This window comes from Schistosoma haematobium, chromosome 7, assembly GCF_000699445.3.
Source record: "Schistosoma haematobium chromosome 7, whole genome shotgun sequence".
Lineage (NCBI taxonomy): Eukaryota > Metazoa > Platyhelminthes > Trematoda > Strigeidida > Schistosomatidae > Schistosoma > Schistosoma haematobium.
Genome location: NC_067202.1, coordinates 5,171,617 through 5,192,783, shown reverse-complemented (window position 1 = coordinate 5,192,783; position 21,167 = coordinate 5,171,617). Strand labels below are relative to the sequence as shown.

Sequence of the window (21,167 nt, the reverse complement as noted above, 5' to 3'; positions counted from 1 at the left end):
TTCGCCAAATGTCTTTATTTCGGTTTTATTAGCTGCCCTTAGGGTATATTTTCCACTCTTAGCAATAGGTTTATTGGCTAAGGTAACTGGGATGACACTAACTTCAGCTCCAGTATCTACTAAGAATTTGTACCCTGAAGTTTTATCAAGAACGTGGAAAAGACGAGTAGGCGCACGACCAGAAACATTTGTCGCTACCATGGTTTGGTTGACACGTTTTGGTGAGGAAAATGACTTGAAAAATTTACAAGACGTAACACATTTCCTAGCTTTGTCACCATATTTTTTATGGTACCAACATATGTTGTCGTCGTTTTTGTTTCCTTTTGAGTTATTTGGATTCTTACTCCCTCGAGAACAAGAACGAGGTCTTGTAGATGTGAAACTGGAGATTAATAATTGTAGTGCATCCAGTTTATTTACAAGACTAGCGACAGTTCGTTCATGTTGTGCCCGTAGTTCGCCTAGTTCAGCAGTTAACGATGCTATGGTGGGAGTTTGCTTATCGTTCGAAGTTTCTAATATTGCCTGTACGTAAGGTGTTGTACTGGGTGTAACTTCTAAAATTTTATCGGCCATGTTAGCAAGACTCTCTAAATCTAATGTTTGGCTAGAGGCACAAAGAATTTGCCTAACTACTGTTGGCAAACGTTGTAGCCAAATCTCCTTGAGGAAGGCGTCATCAAATTTATATGGGCCAGCTAATTGTCTCATGTGTCGTAATAATTGAGACGGTGATTTGTCGCCTAGCTCACAATGGTGCAGTAATTGCTGTAATCTCTTTTCATCAGATAATGAGGTACGTTGAATAATTGCCTGCTTCAATTGATCATATGGATTCGGTGCAGGAATATTATCTATCAAATCTGACACCTCAGATGCAACTTCAGTGGGTAGTAATCCAAGCACAAAAGAGTATTTAGATGCCTGTGAGCGTATGTTGCGACGCTGAAATTGTACTTCTACTTGCGCAAACCAAATGCGAGGATTTAATCGGCTGAATGGGGGCACATTTATCAAATTTAGAGCATGTAGCTCTGCTGAAATGTTATCCTGGCTGATGCCTTCAGTTTCGGATGAGTACATTACGAATATAAGAAAATTTAAATACTACCAAGGGTAAAATAACGCCGTAATGTCTGTAAGTGAACTCAAAAGTAGTTGAGAGAGAGAAAAAAAATTTACGGGCTCACCAAACTTGTGGTGGTCCCCAAACAAAAGGAGCTTACACAAAATATATTGATACACTAGGTTAACACTGATATACCAAAACGGATTAATGATTAAGAAACCTAGAGGTCTGTCCGTTAGTAAAAACAAAGGTAATGAAATACCGTTAGCAATACAAAAGGTATATTAAACAAAACAGACGCTAACAGTTACTATAGAATGAATGTTACTTGTTAACTGCCTCGTGAGGACAACGACCACAAACTGAGTTCACTTGGTTGACAGGTGTTCCTCTGCAAGTGACTGCACCAAAGACATAATGAGGAAGACTGAGTCCAATAGTATTATACAATAGTAATCCGTGCCCAAAAGTCCAACGTTGAGTGGAAAGGCCTATAATGATGTTATAATACTATTATAGTCTTCAATCAAAACGGTGGCCAATAAAACAGAAGAACAAACGGCGTAGGTATTGTTCTATATTTTAAACAACCCGGTAGTAGAAGTGTATATCATTCATCGAAACAATTATTATCGTCTTTTTAACAAGTGATACAGCAAAACAACAGATATTGTATAAAAATGTGGTTACAAATAAAGTGTGACAAATTAGAGAAAAAATGTGGTTTCTATTTTTGTTGTTACAAAAATCACTGAATATATGTCACCATAGAATTCTTATTTAAAGTTAGGGTTAAAAATTAGATTTAGGGTTTCATCGCGAACTGACGTCAGCTATAATGCTAAAACTCTTGCCGTAATAGGTATTCGAGTAAAAGACTTATCAATAAAGTTTAGGAAAATCCTGGTAATATTTCGACCACTCACTGTCCATTAGAAACCTCTGGAAGAATACTAGACATGGGTGGATTATTGTGGTGTTTGAATGAACTAATGATACCATTGTACTTGTTGAATACTTGATTTCGAATTCTAAATACAATACATTCGTTTGTGCTCATCTAGTACTTCTTGATTCAATTGCGTTATTTCGGGGATTCTTAGTTCATACGATAATTCAAATACTTTCAAATATTATAATTATGTTTTCATTATTCTAATTGAACCATCACTGGACTTGTCATCAATGTTATCATATCTTTTCCAGAAGATTCTACAAACTCAATGTCACGTCAATACCCATTTTTTGTATAGAAACTAACCTTTCGATACAAACTCCTTCCATACATCTCGTCGTTTATTTCCAGTTCTGCATTCAATATAGGACGACTTCTTGGGGGGGGGGAAGGAATTCGGAAGACGTTAGGAGGTTAGTTTCCGAACGTTCAAGTGTGAGAGTTATCAAGAACTATGATAACAGTTGAAGCTTTTGGGTATACATAGTTGAGGATTTATAAAGTGGGATGAAAAAACTGCCTAGTTCTGTCATGTTTTCATTTCAAAAATGCAACTTTACACATAACCACCCAAATAAACCAGTATTTTTTCTTCAGGAAGCGATAAAACTCGATATGGTGTTTTTATTAGGTCCAACATTCGTTCCGTATGAGGTGTCATATTACCTAACTAATCAACCATTCAGTGTCATTACATTCTGTATAAAAATGTGGATGAACAGATTCTTTTCTTCTTGCCGTCAATCACTGCCTTAAGCCCTGAATCGTGAAAATTCCAGCTCTTCAATTTTTAAGACTAGTTTATCACAGTTATAACATTTACTTAATCAACCATGTTATCAATAGTCCGTTTGTAACTTTGCTAACTACGATCTTGTGTAATGTAGATCCAAATACTTCAAGGAAATATCGATTTACTTAAATGTCATAGATGCATCTTACTAATAAATGCAAAACAAGTATAAAAATATACTTCAAAGTTCTACTCAAGATGGACACCAGTTGATCGATGTTATTAAGAAGTTATTTTGGTTGATAGCGATAATTCATATACACAATTCATATACATTACAACTACTGTAGTGAACGACAACACAAGTGAGTACAACCAAATGTATTCTAATACAATATTACATTATATCTTGGTTAATTCTGAGGATCATACAGAATTACGTCATCTGAGAGATATTCATCAATAATCTCAGACTTCGTTTCCATACCAATCACTTTCTGTTCTCGTTCTTTTCTCTTCGATTTTCTAAACCTTCTGCCACCAGGTTTTTCACTTTCGATTGGTGTGTACATACTATTTATGTTTGTTGACATCAGTAGCACACACCATACTACAACTGTAGATTAGAACATGAAGCATTTGTTATTAAGCTAAGAATTTATAAGCGCAGTCAGCTTTACAAACCAATACTATATATATGATAATTAACTTATGTATTTTACGGCATGAAATTCCTTAGTTAGATTACCATTGTAAACAAGGAAGCAATGGACAGGTGCTTCAGTCTAGTTTGGGGCTATTTAGCATGACGCATCCATAACCCTACTGAAGATCTAACTCGAAACTCTCATGTATTGTGGAGAGCGCAGTCCAAGTGCTAATCGCTTGTTTTGAGTCATGAAGGGTCTGTTTCCGATTAATAGATAGATTAATGAATGCTTCCTTCTGGAGAGTTTTATGTTAGAACAAAACAACTTTCGAGTGCTTTCCGATTTTCGAAAGTTAACCAACCATGATCGTTTTGTCATGTAAACTACAAAACTCAGCAATCCCCCTCAAACCCCTCACACTAATTACGTTCAATCAAGTAAGTCTCAATATTTAATTTAAGTTTTCTCTGAATTATTCTGTCTCACTATCTTTAAGTCTATTTAAAACAGATGAATTGATGATAAAGCCTATTTTATTGTCAATACTCATCATAGACTGGCTGATCTTACTCGAGGTACCATTTGGAGCTAAAGAGAGCTGATTGGTTTTTTCGTTTCAATATGGAGCTGGAACAACCTCATCAAGGAATGAGTATGGTATTAAGTGGTTTTTACGCTGTATTACAGGCTTTTTGAAGTTGAATAGGCACAGCAAGATGATGACACCATGGCTCTAATAGATAGACCTAAGAGTCCTTTTTTCAATCGTTATCGTGTTGTTGGTCAACACAACTGAAAAGTCTCATACTAAAACGAAACATTCATTCAGTTCCCTCTAATTTTCAATGGTGCTTAAACGTTTGATGAATACAACCTAATCAATCTTTTAGATGGTGGTTGGAGGTCAGTCGCGGCTGGGACAGCTCAGTGGTAACGTCTCTGACTGTGAAGCTGGGTGACACGAGATCGAACCCGTCAGGGAGAGCCAGTTCCTTCAAGATTACAGGTACACCTTGCTGACGAGTGCCAAGTAGCACGAAACCCGGGTCCAGGGTTTCCTGTTGACTATCCCCAACCACCACCTAAATCTCAATATATAGTGCCCGCAGTGTCGAGTCACCTAGACTGGTGGCCACATTGCAACATGATCGATAGCATTGGATCTGCGCTAATAAGGACTAGACACGCATGACATTGATCACCACCCAGTGATCAATCAATTGTGATTTAATCAATCTTCACATAATCTTATCAAATAAAATCTATTTGTATGTTAAATTCTTTGTAACGTTTTTTTTCTCTCTTTTGAATCGATGACATTATTAGAAAAACTAGATTAACTCATTTATCACATCATTAATGATATATATATATAACCAAAATAAATAACACTTTGAAGATATAATCTTTAAGCTTTTTTTACCTCCCACATAATATGTTGAAATTGACCGCTCGTTATGTACTGAATATTTCATTAGATTAGACGACATGTTACATAACACATCTGTAGGCATTGAAATAATAGAACTCAAATAAAATCCCCGTCGCTGAACACAACATGGCAACTACCTTTGTTGGTTGTGTTTGTCGTTCTGATCTTTATAAATATATATCTGTATTTTGAGACAAAGTAAATACGACATTCTAAGCAAAAATCTGATTGGTTAAATTCAAACTTTGATTATTTATCTCTGATTGGTTCATATATGTCTATTCGACTAGTTTTCGGCCCATTGATTATTGTTAAAATTAACCAATAAGAATGATTTTATGTAGGTTGCTATACAAATTAACCATCACTTTACAAATTTTTTAAAAAAATAAAAGAAAACAGTATGTTTTACACGTGGCATTGGAATAAACAAACCACATTTTTATACGTATTGAATTAGTGTAGTTATTCACATTTTGTATTATTGAGAATTTAATCAGAACCGGGATATAAATCTAACTGTGCTGGTATCCAGGACTTTCATCATCATTATCACCATCATCGTATATATACATATACATAACCAATGGCTGAATTTCGTAAATGTTTTGAAAACTTAGACACAGAGAAACGTGGTGTAATTACAATTGAAGATTTAAAAAATTATATGTATAAAATGCATTATAAAGAAACATTCTTACATAAATGGATTGAATTATTTGATCCTGAACATACAGGATTTATTACTTATGAACAATATTGTAAAACACTTGGTTTAATACCACGTAAACGTACACTTAGTAAAAATTTAACAGATTCTACATTATTATCATCATCATCATCATTGTCTATTTCATCAAAACAAGATAATGTCAATGAAGCATTCATTGGTAGTTTTGATAAAAATGTAAACGAGACTAATATTGTTACAATCATTCAACAGTAAGTAGTACTTTATATTATTCATAATTTTATTTTATGATTGTCATGAAATTTGTTTATGAACGCTTATTTAATAACAAATAACATGAATTCGAAAATGTTGCTTTAAAGAGTGATATCCTAACTTTCAATATCCAGTGGAAAACACAATCATTTGTATTGAGAAATCTGTGTGGTTTTAAAACTCTACTTGATTTGTATCAGAAGGTGGTTTTGTGGTTATTATAGTAATTTCATTGATGTCGAGAAGTCCCACAATAGGACGAAACGGCCGTCCAGTGCTTCCAAGTTTTCCATGGTGGTCTAGCTTCAATTGATTCATGATCTTAACTAATGAAATCTTGATTTATTAAAGATTCCTTCTATACTAAATAAACTGACTAAAACTACCAGACCACTTTACTGAATGTTGTGTTTTTAGTGTATCATTCTGGCTTTCCAACTTTTAGTAAATGATATTTTAACTCAGTTAAAGCGGTTTTATGGAGATTAGCTTAAGCTATCAATTGTATTTGTCACAAACTGATCTTAATTGAGATTCCATTGACATCAGGGAGCAATGAAAAATTGTCTGGTCATGATATTGAGCTTCCCTATTTTTGGAAACTCACAATCTCATTTTGAAGCTAACACACTGTTTTTAAGTCTCTCAGCTTACAATTAGCCATTCAAACCACTGGTTCGACTGCTGTTGGTACAATCTCGATTTGTAATAGTTAATCGTTTTCTGTAAGATCCGAAGGTCATTGATAAGAACAGCTTAAGAATTCCATACTAAGACATGATCCTATTTCTATCGACCTTACATTTTCTGTGTTAGTCTGTGGAGGTCTTACTATCATTGTAGACGATATGACTAGCACTTATTTGAAGTAGAGATGTGAACTTCCAGATCCATAAAAAGTCTTACTGGTCAACTGTGGCTAGTGAAGTTTAACTATGTTGAGTGTGAAGTAGTTACGTGTCAATTGTACCGGTTGGTCGAGGGGTATCTGAACGCAGTATCTAAGTGTATAACTCAAAGGTGTTTGAAGCGAACAGTACTGGGTTTGAGTCTCGAAGTAAACTTCAAGTTTGGGATGGAGGTACATCCAGCTGACAAGTCCAGGTGATATAACAAGAGTGACAACTAAGAATCATTTTCTTAGTGTGTTGCTAAGTGATAATTAACATTATCATCAATTGATTCACCTGTACTTCAAACAATTCTTTGTTTTTGGTCATATGATTTTCTATTTGTATTGTATAATTTATTTGTTAGTCAATCAACAAAATTCACTTCAGTTTAGTCATGACTATTTCAAAAGAAAGAAAGGAATTTTTAATTATCAATTTTTCTTTCTTTTTTTGGTGTCTAGATTTGCATGTTTTTTCAATGGTATTTAGTGAAGTTTATTTTATAATACAATCAATAGATTGATAGTGTAATGACATAATAAGTAACTAATTTTATATTGATGAGCATTTATGAATAAAAGAATGAGAATATAAGACGTAAGTAAAGGGGGGAATGCAATAATAATAATAATAATAATGAGATAATCAAAATAATTAAGGCCAAGGTAACGATAAATGGTTACCCAGAACGTTTCATAGAAAAGAAGTAGTAGTTGTGACAAGAAACCAAGTTGTTCCGTCCCGAAGAAAAACCATATATAAGTCTGGAATTTAAAGGCGATCGAACATCAGACGTTATCAAAAATTGTCTAACAACAACGATTAGAAGAACATTTAACGCGGCTAAACGGCGAATAACCTTCACTAGTAAGAGTTTATTTTCTGTATCCATAAAAGATAAGCTTCCGCATCTGATCGCCTCTATTTGCATCTACCAGTTCACCTGCTCTTGTAGAGCAAGGTACATTGGCCGTAGCCAGCGCTCGCTTTCAACTTGGATACGGGAACATATAACAGCTTGGTTCTATAAGAGTGAAAGGAAAGCAGTTAGGAGTTCTATACTTGAACACCTAATCGACGGTAACCATTCTACAGATCCACAAAGGTTCATATGATTCGTTCAAATCTACCCAGATTTCTTCGTATCCAACTTTTAAAAATAGCCGAAGATCTTACCATCCAGAAGCTTAAATCAGAACTATGCGTACAAAAGAAGTACGTCTTATCGTTATCGTTACTTTGGCCTTAATTATTTTGATTATCTTATTATTATTATTATTGTTATTATTATTATATTCTCATTATTTTATTTGTAAATGCTCATCATATCACCTTATTGATTTCTTGCACCTCTATGACCTTTAATTATTATAACAAAAACTAATTTTATATTGTTTGTTTGAGACTTCTCATTGATGTTTAAGACTGTAATTGATCTATCTCTTATTGGCATATATGTATCCTGCCTTCAGTTACTAGGATTATAAGCAAAGATGGATAGTGGCTAGCAGTGGAATCCAGGACACGCATTTTGTCCTAGTAGCTAGTGGGACCCAGTGGCTAAATGGATGACTCGATGGCGTCTGAAGCGGACGATACTGGGTTTAAGTCCTAGGATGTAGGTACATCTAGCTGACGTGTCCCAAATAAGATGAAACATGCATCCTAGCCATTATCCATCTTTGCTTATAATAAATAATTAATTTTTGACTCCATTGAGTTTTTTTTATTTTGAAAATTCAATTTTTCATCGTATACATGAATTTTTATGCGGGTAGTATTATAACATCTTCATTTGCATTTGAGTTTGTTACGAGACTATGATTTATGGATGAAACGATGAAATTAATGATATTAAGTCTTGGATTTCGGTCCGAAGTTTGAGATTAAGATTTTGAAACTAGTTGGAAGTGGTCAGGAATTCATACCTACAATTTTAAGGAAATCGATACTCCCAGTTGAATTCAAACCACCCATCACTCAGGCTCACAAACTGTAACGTTACCACTGGGCTGTTTTAACCTTGTGACATGTTTGCTGATGGACTTAAATACTTTGATTCTTGATAACGACTTCATCAAAGGATTGTACCCGACGACTTCAGTTCCACAGTGAACATCAACTTATTCAAACCACTGGTTTAGGATCCAATGGTACAATTTCAAATGTGAATAATTTATGATATTTCACCAAGATGAACACCATATTCACATAAGTGGTTACTTCAGTGGCGGTAATATAAAAGAAAGATTGCATATAGTGATATAATACATGAAGAAAGAATTAGTTTGTAGAAAGAAAGATACAAAGCAACTTTTATCTCACAGTTTAAGGGAAGACAAAGAATGTATGCACCGACGCAATTGTGATCTATTCTGAGCTATATCGCCTAGTCTTCAACCACTAGTTGTGATGGTCACACAGACCCTAACCAAATAGTCTACACCAAACAACATGGTTAAGACTAGAAGTATGTGACTTCAAGCACTGATTGCACGTTTTAGTTTGACCGCCCCAAACTTTCTCCCACCCGTCTTCAACACTAGTCATCATTGCGCACCGTGGTAACCGATGTTCAGGCACACGTAACCTATGTAGACTTACAATCTCACCAACTGATTTACCATCATTCCCTAGTACCCTGCGTCTAAACTCACTATTGCGTACCCGGTGATCCTAGCAAGTAGGAGCAATATTTCGAAGACATCTGTCATCAAATACTAGTAATTTCCGAGTATCTTCTACTCCTAATGGCCACGTTTCACAGCCGTAAAGTGGAACAGAGCGAGCTGCTGCGCAGTATACTCGTTTTTTAATTGATAGACGGATATCTCGCCTTCGTCATAGGTGACATTAATTTGCAAAAGCCAAACGAGCTTTTTGAATCCGTACAGAGATCTCGTCAGACACCAACCCATTAGGGCTGACAGAATTCCAAGATAAGTGAAGTTGTCGACGCGTTCGACTACTTCACTCCCTATCCTTAGTTCAGGTGTTGACGCAGACCAGTCTTGAAGCAACATTTGCATTTAGAGGGGGTGAAACACATCCCAAATATCCTGGTATTGTTACTCAGTGCTGCCAAAAGACTCTGCATTTTATCATCGTCTTCGCCAAACTGCACTATATCGTTACGTAAGTCGATAAATGGACCTCCTGGAAAGAGATCAGTGCCCGAACATTCAGTTAATGAGGTGTTATTTCCATCTGTATGTCTATGATGAAGTTGAACCAAAATGGATATAGTGGACAACTTTGTCGGGCACTACTTCAGGTCGCAAAATCAGATGACAGTTCCTGAATGTCTACCAAAAATGATAGTTATTCTTGACTTTAAAGCAGCATTTGACTCTTTAGACTGAAAGGTTCTGTAGGAGTGTCTGCCATTGAAAGGTGTACCTTCAAAGTACATAAACCTTGTGAAGTCTCTTTACTCGAACACTACTAGTTGAGTCTGAGCTTATGGCGAACTGTCATCTGATTTTGTGACCTGAAGTAATGCCCAACAAAGTTGTCCACTATATCCATTTTAATTCAACTTCATTATAGACATACAGATGGAAATAACACCTCGTTGACTAAATTTTCGGGTATATAAAATGGTAAACAATCACAATTCCGACTGATGAATTAATGATTGAATTAATATTTAATCTACTCATACCTTGGCCTATTATTTTTTTTCATTCATCAGATAATAAATTTTCACAATATTTGGTTATTTATTTATTTATTTATTTATTTATTATATTCAATTACTACACGTCTTAATTCTAGTTTTAGGATGATGAAAAAAAGGAGAATAATTTTATTTCATTGTTTATAACACTATTGATTTGTATGTGTGTGAGTGTGTGTGTGTGTGTGTCTGAGTGAGTGAGTGTTGTGTAAATGATCTCATGTAATGTTGCTATGTGTAAATATTGATGGCCAAAAACCAAAAATAATACATATCGGAACATTCGGTCTTAGTTCTGTTTTTTTTTAAAATTTTTTTTCATTTAATTAATGTCATTGTTTAATGGAGGAAAATGGTTTGTAGAGATTAGTTTTAGATTATTTTTATCATCATAGATTAGAATTTTTAGAAAATAAAAAAAACGGTGAGACTCTAATTTATGGATGAGCCAATCAGAAGCGTTTTAGAGATTTCAAGGTTACGGCGCCAACTTCAGTCCTTTATGCTAACGTACGATCGGTTCACAGGGAATTTTGTACAAAGCGTGATAATTAAGCGGTTATGTGCATTGTGTCGTTATCCACAAGTAGCATTTTGTGCACTCAACAACCGGAGTGCACATAAACAATATTGAAGCTATGAGGTCGAGGCTGAAAGTTTTTGAGACTTTATCATGGCTCCAGAGGCCAACTTTTCTGTAGCCGTTTGGATGATTTCCTCTACTGCATATATTAAGATTTTAGAACCTCTGAATCTCTTTCTAACCTTGACAAGTTTTTGAACCACATATAAGAAGTGTATCCACTTTATTTCCTTGGTTTTGTATAACACATTTTTACGCCATAGTGACTGTTTGCTGATTGGCTAATATTTCTCAAGGTCACTTAAAATTCGTTCAAAGGTCGTCCATAAATTAGAGTATTAAAGATTCCCATTGTGAAAATTAGAACAACACATATAAGCGAACAATTGTTTTCAATGAGAAAAAAGAGGATATGTACGGTCTATTAAATAAACTCAACACTCTCCAAAACCATATTAGTCTCTCATGTGAAGAGGAGAAAAACGATCAGCTTCCCTTCCTAGATATACTCCTGAGTAGACGGGAAGATGGTTCAGTAAAGCGATCTATTTTTAGAAAACCAACGTGGACAGGTCAATATCTTAGTTATTATAGTTATTGCCCTGTGCAATACAAACGTGGTTTGATAAGGTGTCTTTTCAACAGACTCGACCGTATTTGTACCAATGACGCCATTGATGATGATGTTAAGTTGTTAAATAAAACGTTAATAGAAAATGGCTATCCTCTGAAATTCATAAATAGATGGAAAGTCCATGGTTCAGCGAGACCTACTGTAGCCTCGGTAGAGAAAAAGCCTGTCTACATCACCTTACCATTCAGAGGTGATTCAAATAGCCTTTTACTGAAACAACGACTTAAATCAGTCATCAGTAAAACCTATTGCGCAGCAAAGGTCATCATCAAAGAAAGAACAAGGTGCATGCTTCATTCAAAACCTAAAGTACATGGAAACGATTGCGTCACATCCCACTGTGTTTACCAATTTAAATGTGTGTGTGGTCACACATACATAGGGAGGAGTAATCGTGATCTCAACATTAGGGTGAGTGAACATGTACCCAAATGGCTTCAGAAACAAATGCAATCAAGTGACCCAATAAGAGCAGAGGATAAACATCCATCATCCTCTATTGCTAAACATATAATTGAAACAGGTCACAAGATTGATCTAAATTCAGCTTTTGTAGTGCTGTATAAAAGTGTAAAGGGGCGTATACTAAGGTTCATTGAAGCCTTAGCCATACGAAAATTCAAACCCCCTTTATGTGTTCAAAAACAGTTTGTTCTTACCTTAAACCTACCCTGGTAATATTGACTTATTAGCCAGAGTGATTAGGTTTCGCTTTGTGTTCATATTATTATTATTATTATTATTATTATTATTATTATTATTATTATTATTATTATTATTATTATTATTACTCTTATCATTATCCTTATCTCCTCTTACCCCGTTTCCTGTCTAGTTGACCTTTTATTTTTATATATAAATGCTCTTAACAAGTATATGTGTGACCAGATTGTTCGAAATGTATTGCGCTAATAGATCACATAGTTCTGATAATCTTCGTCTTCTAATATCATTATCGAAATTGTCATCAGGCTTTACTCTAATATACATGAATATTTATACGAAAATTTGTTAAACCAATCAAGGCAATATGGGTCAATAATCACTATGACATAGAATAAGTCACTACACATAATAGGTAAAAGTACAAGTTAATAGTAGTAGGAAGACAGGTGAACTGATAATAATGAGAATAATAAAAATACAATAACAAAACTCTTATCAATAGTTAATCGTTGGCAATAGAAGGTCAAACAAACATGGGTAAATAGACTAGGAATAGTCAACACCAATACATTAAAATCATTACGTAATAAGATATGTGTAAATAATTAGATAGTGAAGAATACAAAGAGGCGGAAAATTACAAACAAATAATGGATGTGGAAATAAGGTTAACGATAACACAAATAGAATAAAATAAATAATGATAATAATAAAATTTAAAAAAAATTGCTAGTCAAGTTATAACTGGCCATGGAAGGGATAGGGGAGTCACGTATTTCTTCTGTACACATAAATTGGGGTTATATGTACGAATTCCAATGGCTTCAGCTATATATAGGAGACGGGAACGGACTCCGTCGGGAAATGATGGAGGTATACGATAGATAACTCGAAATGATTTCGATTTATCTACAGCATGACCGCTATCAATAAGATGTGCCAATATAGAACTGCGAATAGTTTTTCTCTGGCCCTTTATGTACCAAGTTGGTAGATGTTCACTCATTCGTTGGTTAAGATGCCTGGTAGTACGCCCTATATAGCTATCTCCACAGGAGCAGCTGAATTTGTAAATGCACATGGAAGAGACCAACTCAGGTAACTTATCCTTCGTTTGAGTAGACATCGCTGGTCGACAAGAGAAGGTCAACGCAAGATTGGCTGCGTAGAATGTCCTGGTGATTACTTTGGTTAACCTATATTTCAGAGTGTCACTAGCCACATCCCCGTTGAATTGCACTTTCATGTATAAAGGTTTCTTACGAATAGTCGAAATCTCCGACTTCTTTATTATATCCTGCATGTACTTCTTAATGAACGCCCTGGGGTAGCCGATCTCGGTCAGTGAGTTGTTGGTAAATTAGAGTCTCGCCAAAAAAACTAGACAGATGACACTTTTTAGTATGAGAATTGCACAACAATGAACATATTCATAATTTTTATAGGATTGAAATTCATCACGTTTATAGGCTGTGACTGTTTTTTTAACCATTAAACTACTTAAATGAATTTCAGTTGTCTACATTTTCAACATTGACTAACTCGAGATATTCAAATAGTTACTTACTTGTTTTATCTCTAAAACGATTGAACCCTATCAGCAAAGATATCTCAGTAAAACGTTATGAATTTTACCTCTACATTAGTCGATAGTGGGGATATAAACTCATGTGGATTACCTACTATACTACAGTGTTTCATAATATTAGTTCTGGACATTTGAGAAGAAATGTCTATTTATTGTGATTAGTAGGGTTATTGGGGAATTTTTTCACGTTATTGTGAATATGATTATGGATAGAAACTTGAAATTTTGCAAACAACTAAGAAGTGCTGTTTTTTTTTTAATATAAACCCGTATATTCTATTCGAACCCATAACTCTATTGCAGATCAAATTCTAGAATTTAGGTCTCGCGCTTAGACTCTTAGACTCGAAACCACTGAGTCAACATCTAACGATGTAAATATCTAACTTCAACCAGTTCACATTATGATCGTCTTTCTTAGTTTACGGTTCATATAACTATCTCATACGTGACAAGGTTGAGCTCCATTAACTACAGCTTCTCAGTAAAGCAAAGGAATTTCCTCTCAAATTTAGTCACTCGTGAACACATAGTAGTAAGTAGTATAGAACGTTTTGTGGAGATTGTTGAACTTTTGGAGTTTACGTAAATAACTTATTTCAATTAGGCAAGGATTGTAAACTGAAGATTAAGAGGAACTTGTTAAGCTAGTGTATTCTATATTCTATATTGCATGAAGTATTCAATATTATGATTATCATTGTTTATATGGATATGTTGTAGAAATTATGCCAACTCAGAAATTGTTTTCAATACATAAGAATGAAAAAGCTATCGAAACCAGCTTTGTTTACAATGATTGTTTGATTATAATATCAATGTGTAACGCTTAAAATATGTGCACTTTATTTAATTGTCTGTATTTGATCAGGTTTCTCATTTCATTATTTTCAAACAATAGCTTAAGAGTTGAGGCAGTCAACTTTTAATCATTAAATAACAGATTTGAGCTGTGATTAGGCAGATTCACCAGATATTACACAGATAATAATCTCCAATTTAAACTGTGCAATTCAGTAGTCTTTGAAACCCCTCCAACCTCAGCATAATCGTGTGCACACTGGTGATATTCTAAAGGGTACGATATCATGAATCAGTTGAATTTAGATATTTAGAAAAAAATCATTAGGTTTCAACTCAATGGTCTATAAGTTAGGCACTCACTACGAGGTGTGAAGATCCAGTGTTCAATCTAATATGGAATCGTGGATTGAACACTTCTAAAGAGTTGCAGTTAGTCAATCAGTCAGTAACAACGTAGAACTCCGTACGTACGTACGTACATCAGTTCGAGTTGCCATACCACATTACAACAGAAATGCAGTTGTCGATTCAAATCCCGTAGTGGAATAGGTAGTGAGAATATAAGCAGTAATGGGAAACATTAGGGTTTGAAGACGTTATTCAAGTAGTATAATCCAGTGAAATAAATTTGGAGAGAGAAAAAGAAAAGGGACATTAAGAATACAGAAGATCAAAATTTGGAAGTAAGAGTTGCATATTGAGATGGAACAGATATCTAACATTCCATCGCTTTCAACTATTATCTAACTATGATCAGTTCATGATATAAACTATGAAATTTAATAATATCTATAAATCACCTATAATAATAAAATAGGACTCAATAGTAACTAAATGAAATTAAAATTCTTGTTACTAACAGAAAAAAGAAAAAAAAATTGACACGGTTACCTCATTTCACTCTTGAATTATTGATTGATACTTTTACTGTATGATATTTCTTATAATTTAAACTTTAAATACTCAACTTGACAATGATTATTAGTTTTATATAATTGATTGAATTCTATTATGTAATCTATCTTCAAATTGTTAATAATATCTTTTCAATTGTATATATCTATCTATATATATTCACTCAACTGTCATTACTCAGTTATTCATTCATTGTATAAAGACGTTTGGAAATCGTTCGTTTATGTAAACTGTACTACTTGCTTACTTACTTACTTACTTACGCCTGTTACTCCTCGTGAAGGAGCATAGGCCACCTACTAGCACTCTCCATCCAACCTTGTTCTGGGCAATCCTTTCCAGCTATTTCCAGTTGTTATTCATCCTTTTTATATCTGCTTCTATTTCCCGACGTAATGTGTTCTTTGGCCTTCCAGTTTTCCGCTTCCCTTCACGATTCCAAGTTAGGGATTACTTTGTGATGCAGTTTCGTGATTTCCGTAATGTATGTTTTATCTATTTCCATCGTCTTTTCCTAATTTCATTTTCAGCTGGAAGCTGGTGTGTTCTCTCCCACAGTAGGCTGTTGTTGATAGTACCCGGTCAATGGATGTTGAGTATCTTGCGTAGACAACTATTTATAAATACTTGTACCTTTTTGGTGATGGTTGTAGTAGTTTCGGCTCCGTACAGTAGAACTGTTTTGACGTTCATATTGAAGATTGTGACTTTGATATTGGTTGACAGACAGTTGTTTTGAGTTCCATATGTTCTTCAATTGTAGGGATGTGGCCCTTGCTTTGCCAATCTAATGAATGATATTTCTAAAATAAGAGGACATTCAAATTGTAATAACTAATTAAAGGAACTGTTCAGTTCATCTTTACATACAATTGAAATAATAACAGAATTATATTAATTCACTGTAGATTACCTCATGTCAGTTGTTTATAACCTAGGAATAATAGTATTATTGAATATAAATAGAAAAACATGTCTGTATATTGTTGATAGAGAAGTCTTGATTGGAATCAGAGGTAAATAGATGGTGAGGAATATTTCTAGTTACGGAATATTTTCACGTTTTTTTAGCGAGTTAGTTTTCTACAGGATTGGTTCGCTAACTCCATGCCTAACCCTCCTCCTTTACCCAGACTCGGGACCGGCAGTAGCAAAACGTTTAGGAAATGTTCTTTAAAATCGAGCTCCATCTCTGATCTAAGCCACTTGGAAAAAGCTCAACCATACTCACCACTCATTAAACCATCTTAATAGATTCTACTCAGAAATATGGACTCCATAAATTAGTCTTTAATGATTAATTTTCATGAGGTTTTAAAAATTCCCCCAGTGTTTTGGACTACGACTCAATTTTTTTATTGCTTCCTTCTTAACATGATTAACCTGGAATAAACTTCACAACCTGAAGTATTTTACACGTAAAATATCAAACTCTCTCATTAGTGAACATTTAAAAATAAACATTTTCATGTTTTGTTACGTCCTTGATCTGTCTACCCACTTTTGTAGCTGAGGATGACTTGTCTTACCTAGATTAAGATCTTGACGCGATCAGTTATTAACATAGGATAATTACCACTTTCCTTAAAGTATTTATGTGGTCTTGATCAATAGACATTAAATTTTACAGCTGTAAATATTCACAACATTCTCGATTCTCAATAAGTGGGATATATCCAGTGATTCAGTCATTTTCTTGTTCATTTAGTGCCTGACTGCTGCATAATGGAGTGTAATTTTAATTGAAAACTTCATTTAGATCCCCAACTTTCACTGTATTGTTTTTCTTTCTGTGTTTTGGACTATACAACGTTAGTATGTTCGTAGCAAACAGTTATGGTTGACTCTATATACTAAATGAAATCTTTGATAAAAGTTATGCACCATTATCTACATTTTACTGACTAAATGAGCCTTAAAAATAGACCGGAAGTTCTGCATACTAAGAACTTGTTGAACATTGACACCGTTGTAGATAACATCCGACCATTTTTAACCAGATCTTCCAACTATTAATCCGGTTAAAATTCAATTCTTCTCGTATTTTTGTTCCATTTATTTGCTCTAAACACTGGTTCTAAACACTTAGCATAATTCAATGATAAGGGCTTTGATATTTCTATCTTAAGTGTTAAGGATTGCAATTAATCAGTCTCTTTTGGTAGATATGAATTGTAAGCAGATTGTCTCGATATTTCCGTCAGTCAGAATGCGTGCATGCCAAAATAGACCGATAAATTATTGATCTTAACACTAACAACAGGAAAATTCAATCCACTACAACTGGATCATAATTTATTTACGTTGAACAAGCCAGTGGCTATCTAGACTTAGTACGTAAATGAATAAGCACATTTACGTCTGAAGTGAAAGGCACTGGATTCAGGTGCCAGAATGAACATCAACACTAGGGTTTGACAAGTATATTCGACTATAGTGGAGTCCGAAACAGGACTAAACCTGCATCCTAGATTCCACTGCTAATCACTCTCTATCTTGGAGGGTACGTTTATAAAAATTAAGCTAAAATTAATGTTTAATTTAATTTAAAATCTTTCTACACAAAAAAAACATGTAGCAACTTGCTTCGTGTACAACGTTCAACGGTTTAAAACAAAACATATTTAAATTATACATTTCATTGAAGTGCATCACAAAACGGAAAAAATTCACCTAAATCTATCATATTCACACGTATATACACTCAGGACATCTAGAAACAACCATAGCAAGTTTGCTTGTAAGTCAACTGTAAAACGGATGCACACACATACACACACACGGCTAGTTTAATCATATTTCGTTATTTATAGTACGAAATACCATTTGTTTCAAAGTCAAGGCTAGTTTTAATGATCACAACAACACAGATTTTTTATGGTTAGAAGATAATCTTACATTGAATAGTTATTGACTTTAAAGTGTCAAGTGTGTGTGAATTATGCACTGTACTGGTAACAATAAGTGTTTACTTATTCAATAGTTAATAATAATTAGGTTGTATACGGAGTGAATAGGCTAATTTGTCAATATTATTGTATGTTTGTTCAATGAACTATTATCTATTATTGAAATCATGAGTCAATTGAAGCTAGACCACCATGGAAAACCTCGAAGCACTGGACGGCCGTTTCGTCCTATTACAACTGAAGAAAAAAAAGAAAAAATTACATTGCCGTGTAGTTGTTATTTATCAGCCGACAAAATTATGTAATACTAGAGAGAGATTACCCACAGAATATGCATTTTGTACCAGTTTCGAATATCACGGCTGTTATGAATTCGGCGGGAAAAGTAAAATATACTGATGACCTTGAACGAACCAATCAGAATTCAGATAACGCCTCATATATTTTGCGCGAAATTAAAAGTGCATTAATAGATCAATTGTATTATATTAATGTCAACTAGGTGGAAATTGGCAATATTTGATTCTTAAAATGCTTGAAATCAATAAGAAACAACTGTTTTGCAATTAAAAAATGAATGTTAGACAATGCTTCAGCTAAATTACAAAACACACCTGCTTCTAAGGTAGATTATGTGCTTAAAGTACTTGATTTGGTTCATTGTGTAATGAAGAGTTTTTGGTGAAATTAGATAGTGTTCTCCCTTTTTTTTATTCATACTCTAAACCTCAACCCTAATTTTATCAAGTTTGTAAGTAGAAAGGTGGCAAAGCATTGCATTATAGCTTATGTCAGTTCGTGTGTAAAATCCTGACCCTAACTTGTAAACCCAACTCAAAACTTTACTGTTTTCTTATTATAACTAGTGTCAATTGGTGACGAAAACTCTATGGGGTGATAAAACTAAATCACAACATTAGATCTACTTTTAATATGTATTTATATATGCAAACATGACCTAGGACGAAACGGTCGTCCATTGCTTTCAGGTTTTCATTTGTGGTTTAGCTAAGATCAGTTTGTAATTTCAACTAAGAAAATACTTTAATCTCCACAAATTCCTTATACTAAATGAATAAATTTCTTATTCATTTTGTATTGTGTGTTTGAATCGAGCTGACGAGTTCCAATTAGGAGGGAACGCACGTCCTGTATTCCACTATTAGCCACCATCCATCTTTGCTTATAAATAAATTTCTAGTTGTGTAGGCTCACCGATATTAAGTTTTACCGTTATTTAGTAAAGGTTTGTCCACATTAAAGTTTGTTCATAATCTGAACTGAATGATACAAACTAAGGAAAACTATTCTTCTAGAAATAACAACCTTAAATATCATAGTCTGTGTCATGGGGTGACCTTAGCTCGATAACCATTGAAAATCAGAAAGCACTTGACGCCTCTTTGTTCTTAGTCTTTAACTCTACAGTAGTTCACATACAAGACTTTCAGGTCTCTCTTCAAGTGTCTAACTGTCAGGTCACGGAGTAAGTATATAATGGTTTACATTTCTAACTTCTGTCAAGTAGCGTACAATAAGAAGAACATAAAAATACAACAAAATGGTTATTTAATAATTCTACAATATAAATATATGATAATTCGATAAATAGTCCTGAAAGTTCCAACTTTTCCAGTGCTCATCTTACTATTACAGATTTTCTTGTTAATTGGCACACTTTAGATATTAAAATATTTCACTGTTAGTCTAACGAGGAACCCATCAACTTACTGTCAAGGTGAGTTATTCACAATAATAAAAGGAAGAATAACTGATTAATAATATGGAAACTACTATTTATTCTTAGGAGCATTTTAATCTTTTTGAAGGACATAACTTTCGACTTAAGTTCAAAAGATTTATATACGGCACTTTGGTCCCTTCTCAGACTTAACAATAAATAAATAAATCTTGAGTTAATTGAAGCTGGACCACCATGGAAATCCTGGAAGCACTAGACGGCCGTTTCGTCCTAGTATGGGACCCCAGGTCTGTTATAAGATATCAACTCACTGAAGACAATGGTGTACGGTGACGCAACTTCGTGGATTGGTTGAAGTTAGACATTAACACCGTTGGATGCCGGCCAGCTCAGTGGTCTGGTTGGTTAAGCGCCAGGCGCGAGACTGATAGGTCCTGGGTTCGAGTCTCGCGGAGAATGTGACTATGGATGCGCACTGTTGAGGAGTCCCATACTGGGACGAAACAGCCGTCCAGTGCTTCCAGGTTTTCCATGGTGGTCTAACTTCAATTGACTTATGATTTCAACCAGTGAAATTTCTAAAAAATCTCCACAAAACCCCTTCTGATAGTAAAGAAATTAAATAACACGAACTCAGAGAATATTGTTTCCCAAAAGTTAATTTCCTTATGTACAATTTAAGAATAACAGTAAAAATTATTGATCGAAAATAGTGACTAATTTAGGATTAATCGATTTATCGTTGTCGATCAATAATAAAATAGAATATTTTTCTACACTATATTTAGAATAATCTTATTGGATAAATTTTCGACCAATCAGTATGAGGCATTGAATCATTATCCTGTTACATTCCCAATGTTTTCTTCCGATATAAGTAATGGCTTAATCGAACATAATATGATGTCGTTCAGAAGAACGATGAAAGCTCCACGACTAAACCAACCAGCTCAGAGGACAAAACTCCATCAAAATCATTCATTTGAACTACAAATCTTCTCCATCA

The 21,167-nt window shown here is 34.3% G+C and overlaps 3 protein-coding genes across 4 annotated transcripts in view; 2 read left to right on the top strand and 1 right to left on the bottom strand.

Moving 5' to 3' along the window:
- Window positions 1–3,024: 3,024 nt before the first annotated feature.
- MS3_00000760 (uncharacterized protein) lies at window positions 3,025–4,972 on the bottom strand. Its single transcript, XM_051208406.1, has 2 exons — window positions 4,834–4,972; window positions 3,025–3,376 (listed from the first exon to the last, which is right to left on the bottom strand). Exons 1-2 carry the CDS (start codon window positions 4,922–4,924, stop codon window positions 3,174–3,176), a joined length of 294 nt encoding a protein of 97 aa, XP_051064279.1. The 5' UTR covers window positions 4,925–4,972; the 3' UTR covers window positions 3,025–3,173.
- A 286-nt stretch (window positions 4,973–5,258) lies between these two features.
- Window positions 5,259–21,167, top strand: part of RPL6_2 (60S ribosomal protein L6) — a gene marked incomplete at its 3' end in the record, with an annotated part of 45,250 nt that continues 29,341 nt past the window's right edge. For both annotated transcript variants that reach the window (XM_051217850.1, XM_012936808.2), the window contains exon 1: window positions 5,259–5,784. In XM_051217850.1, coding sequence (XP_051064277.1) covers window positions 5,429–5,784 — 356 coding nt within the window. In that variant the 5' untranslated portion in view covers window positions 5,259–5,428. The remainder of the gene's footprint in view (window positions 5,785–21,167) is intronic.
- On the top strand, window positions 7,357–12,460 carry MS3_00009472 (uncharacterized protein). Its single transcript, XM_051217851.1, has 2 exons — window positions 7,357–7,548; window positions 7,584–12,460. Exon 2 carries the CDS (start codon window positions 11,356–11,358, stop codon window positions 12,253–12,255), a length of 900 nt encoding a protein of 299 aa, XP_051064278.1. The 5' UTR covers window positions 7,357–7,548; window positions 7,584–11,355; the 3' UTR covers window positions 12,256–12,460.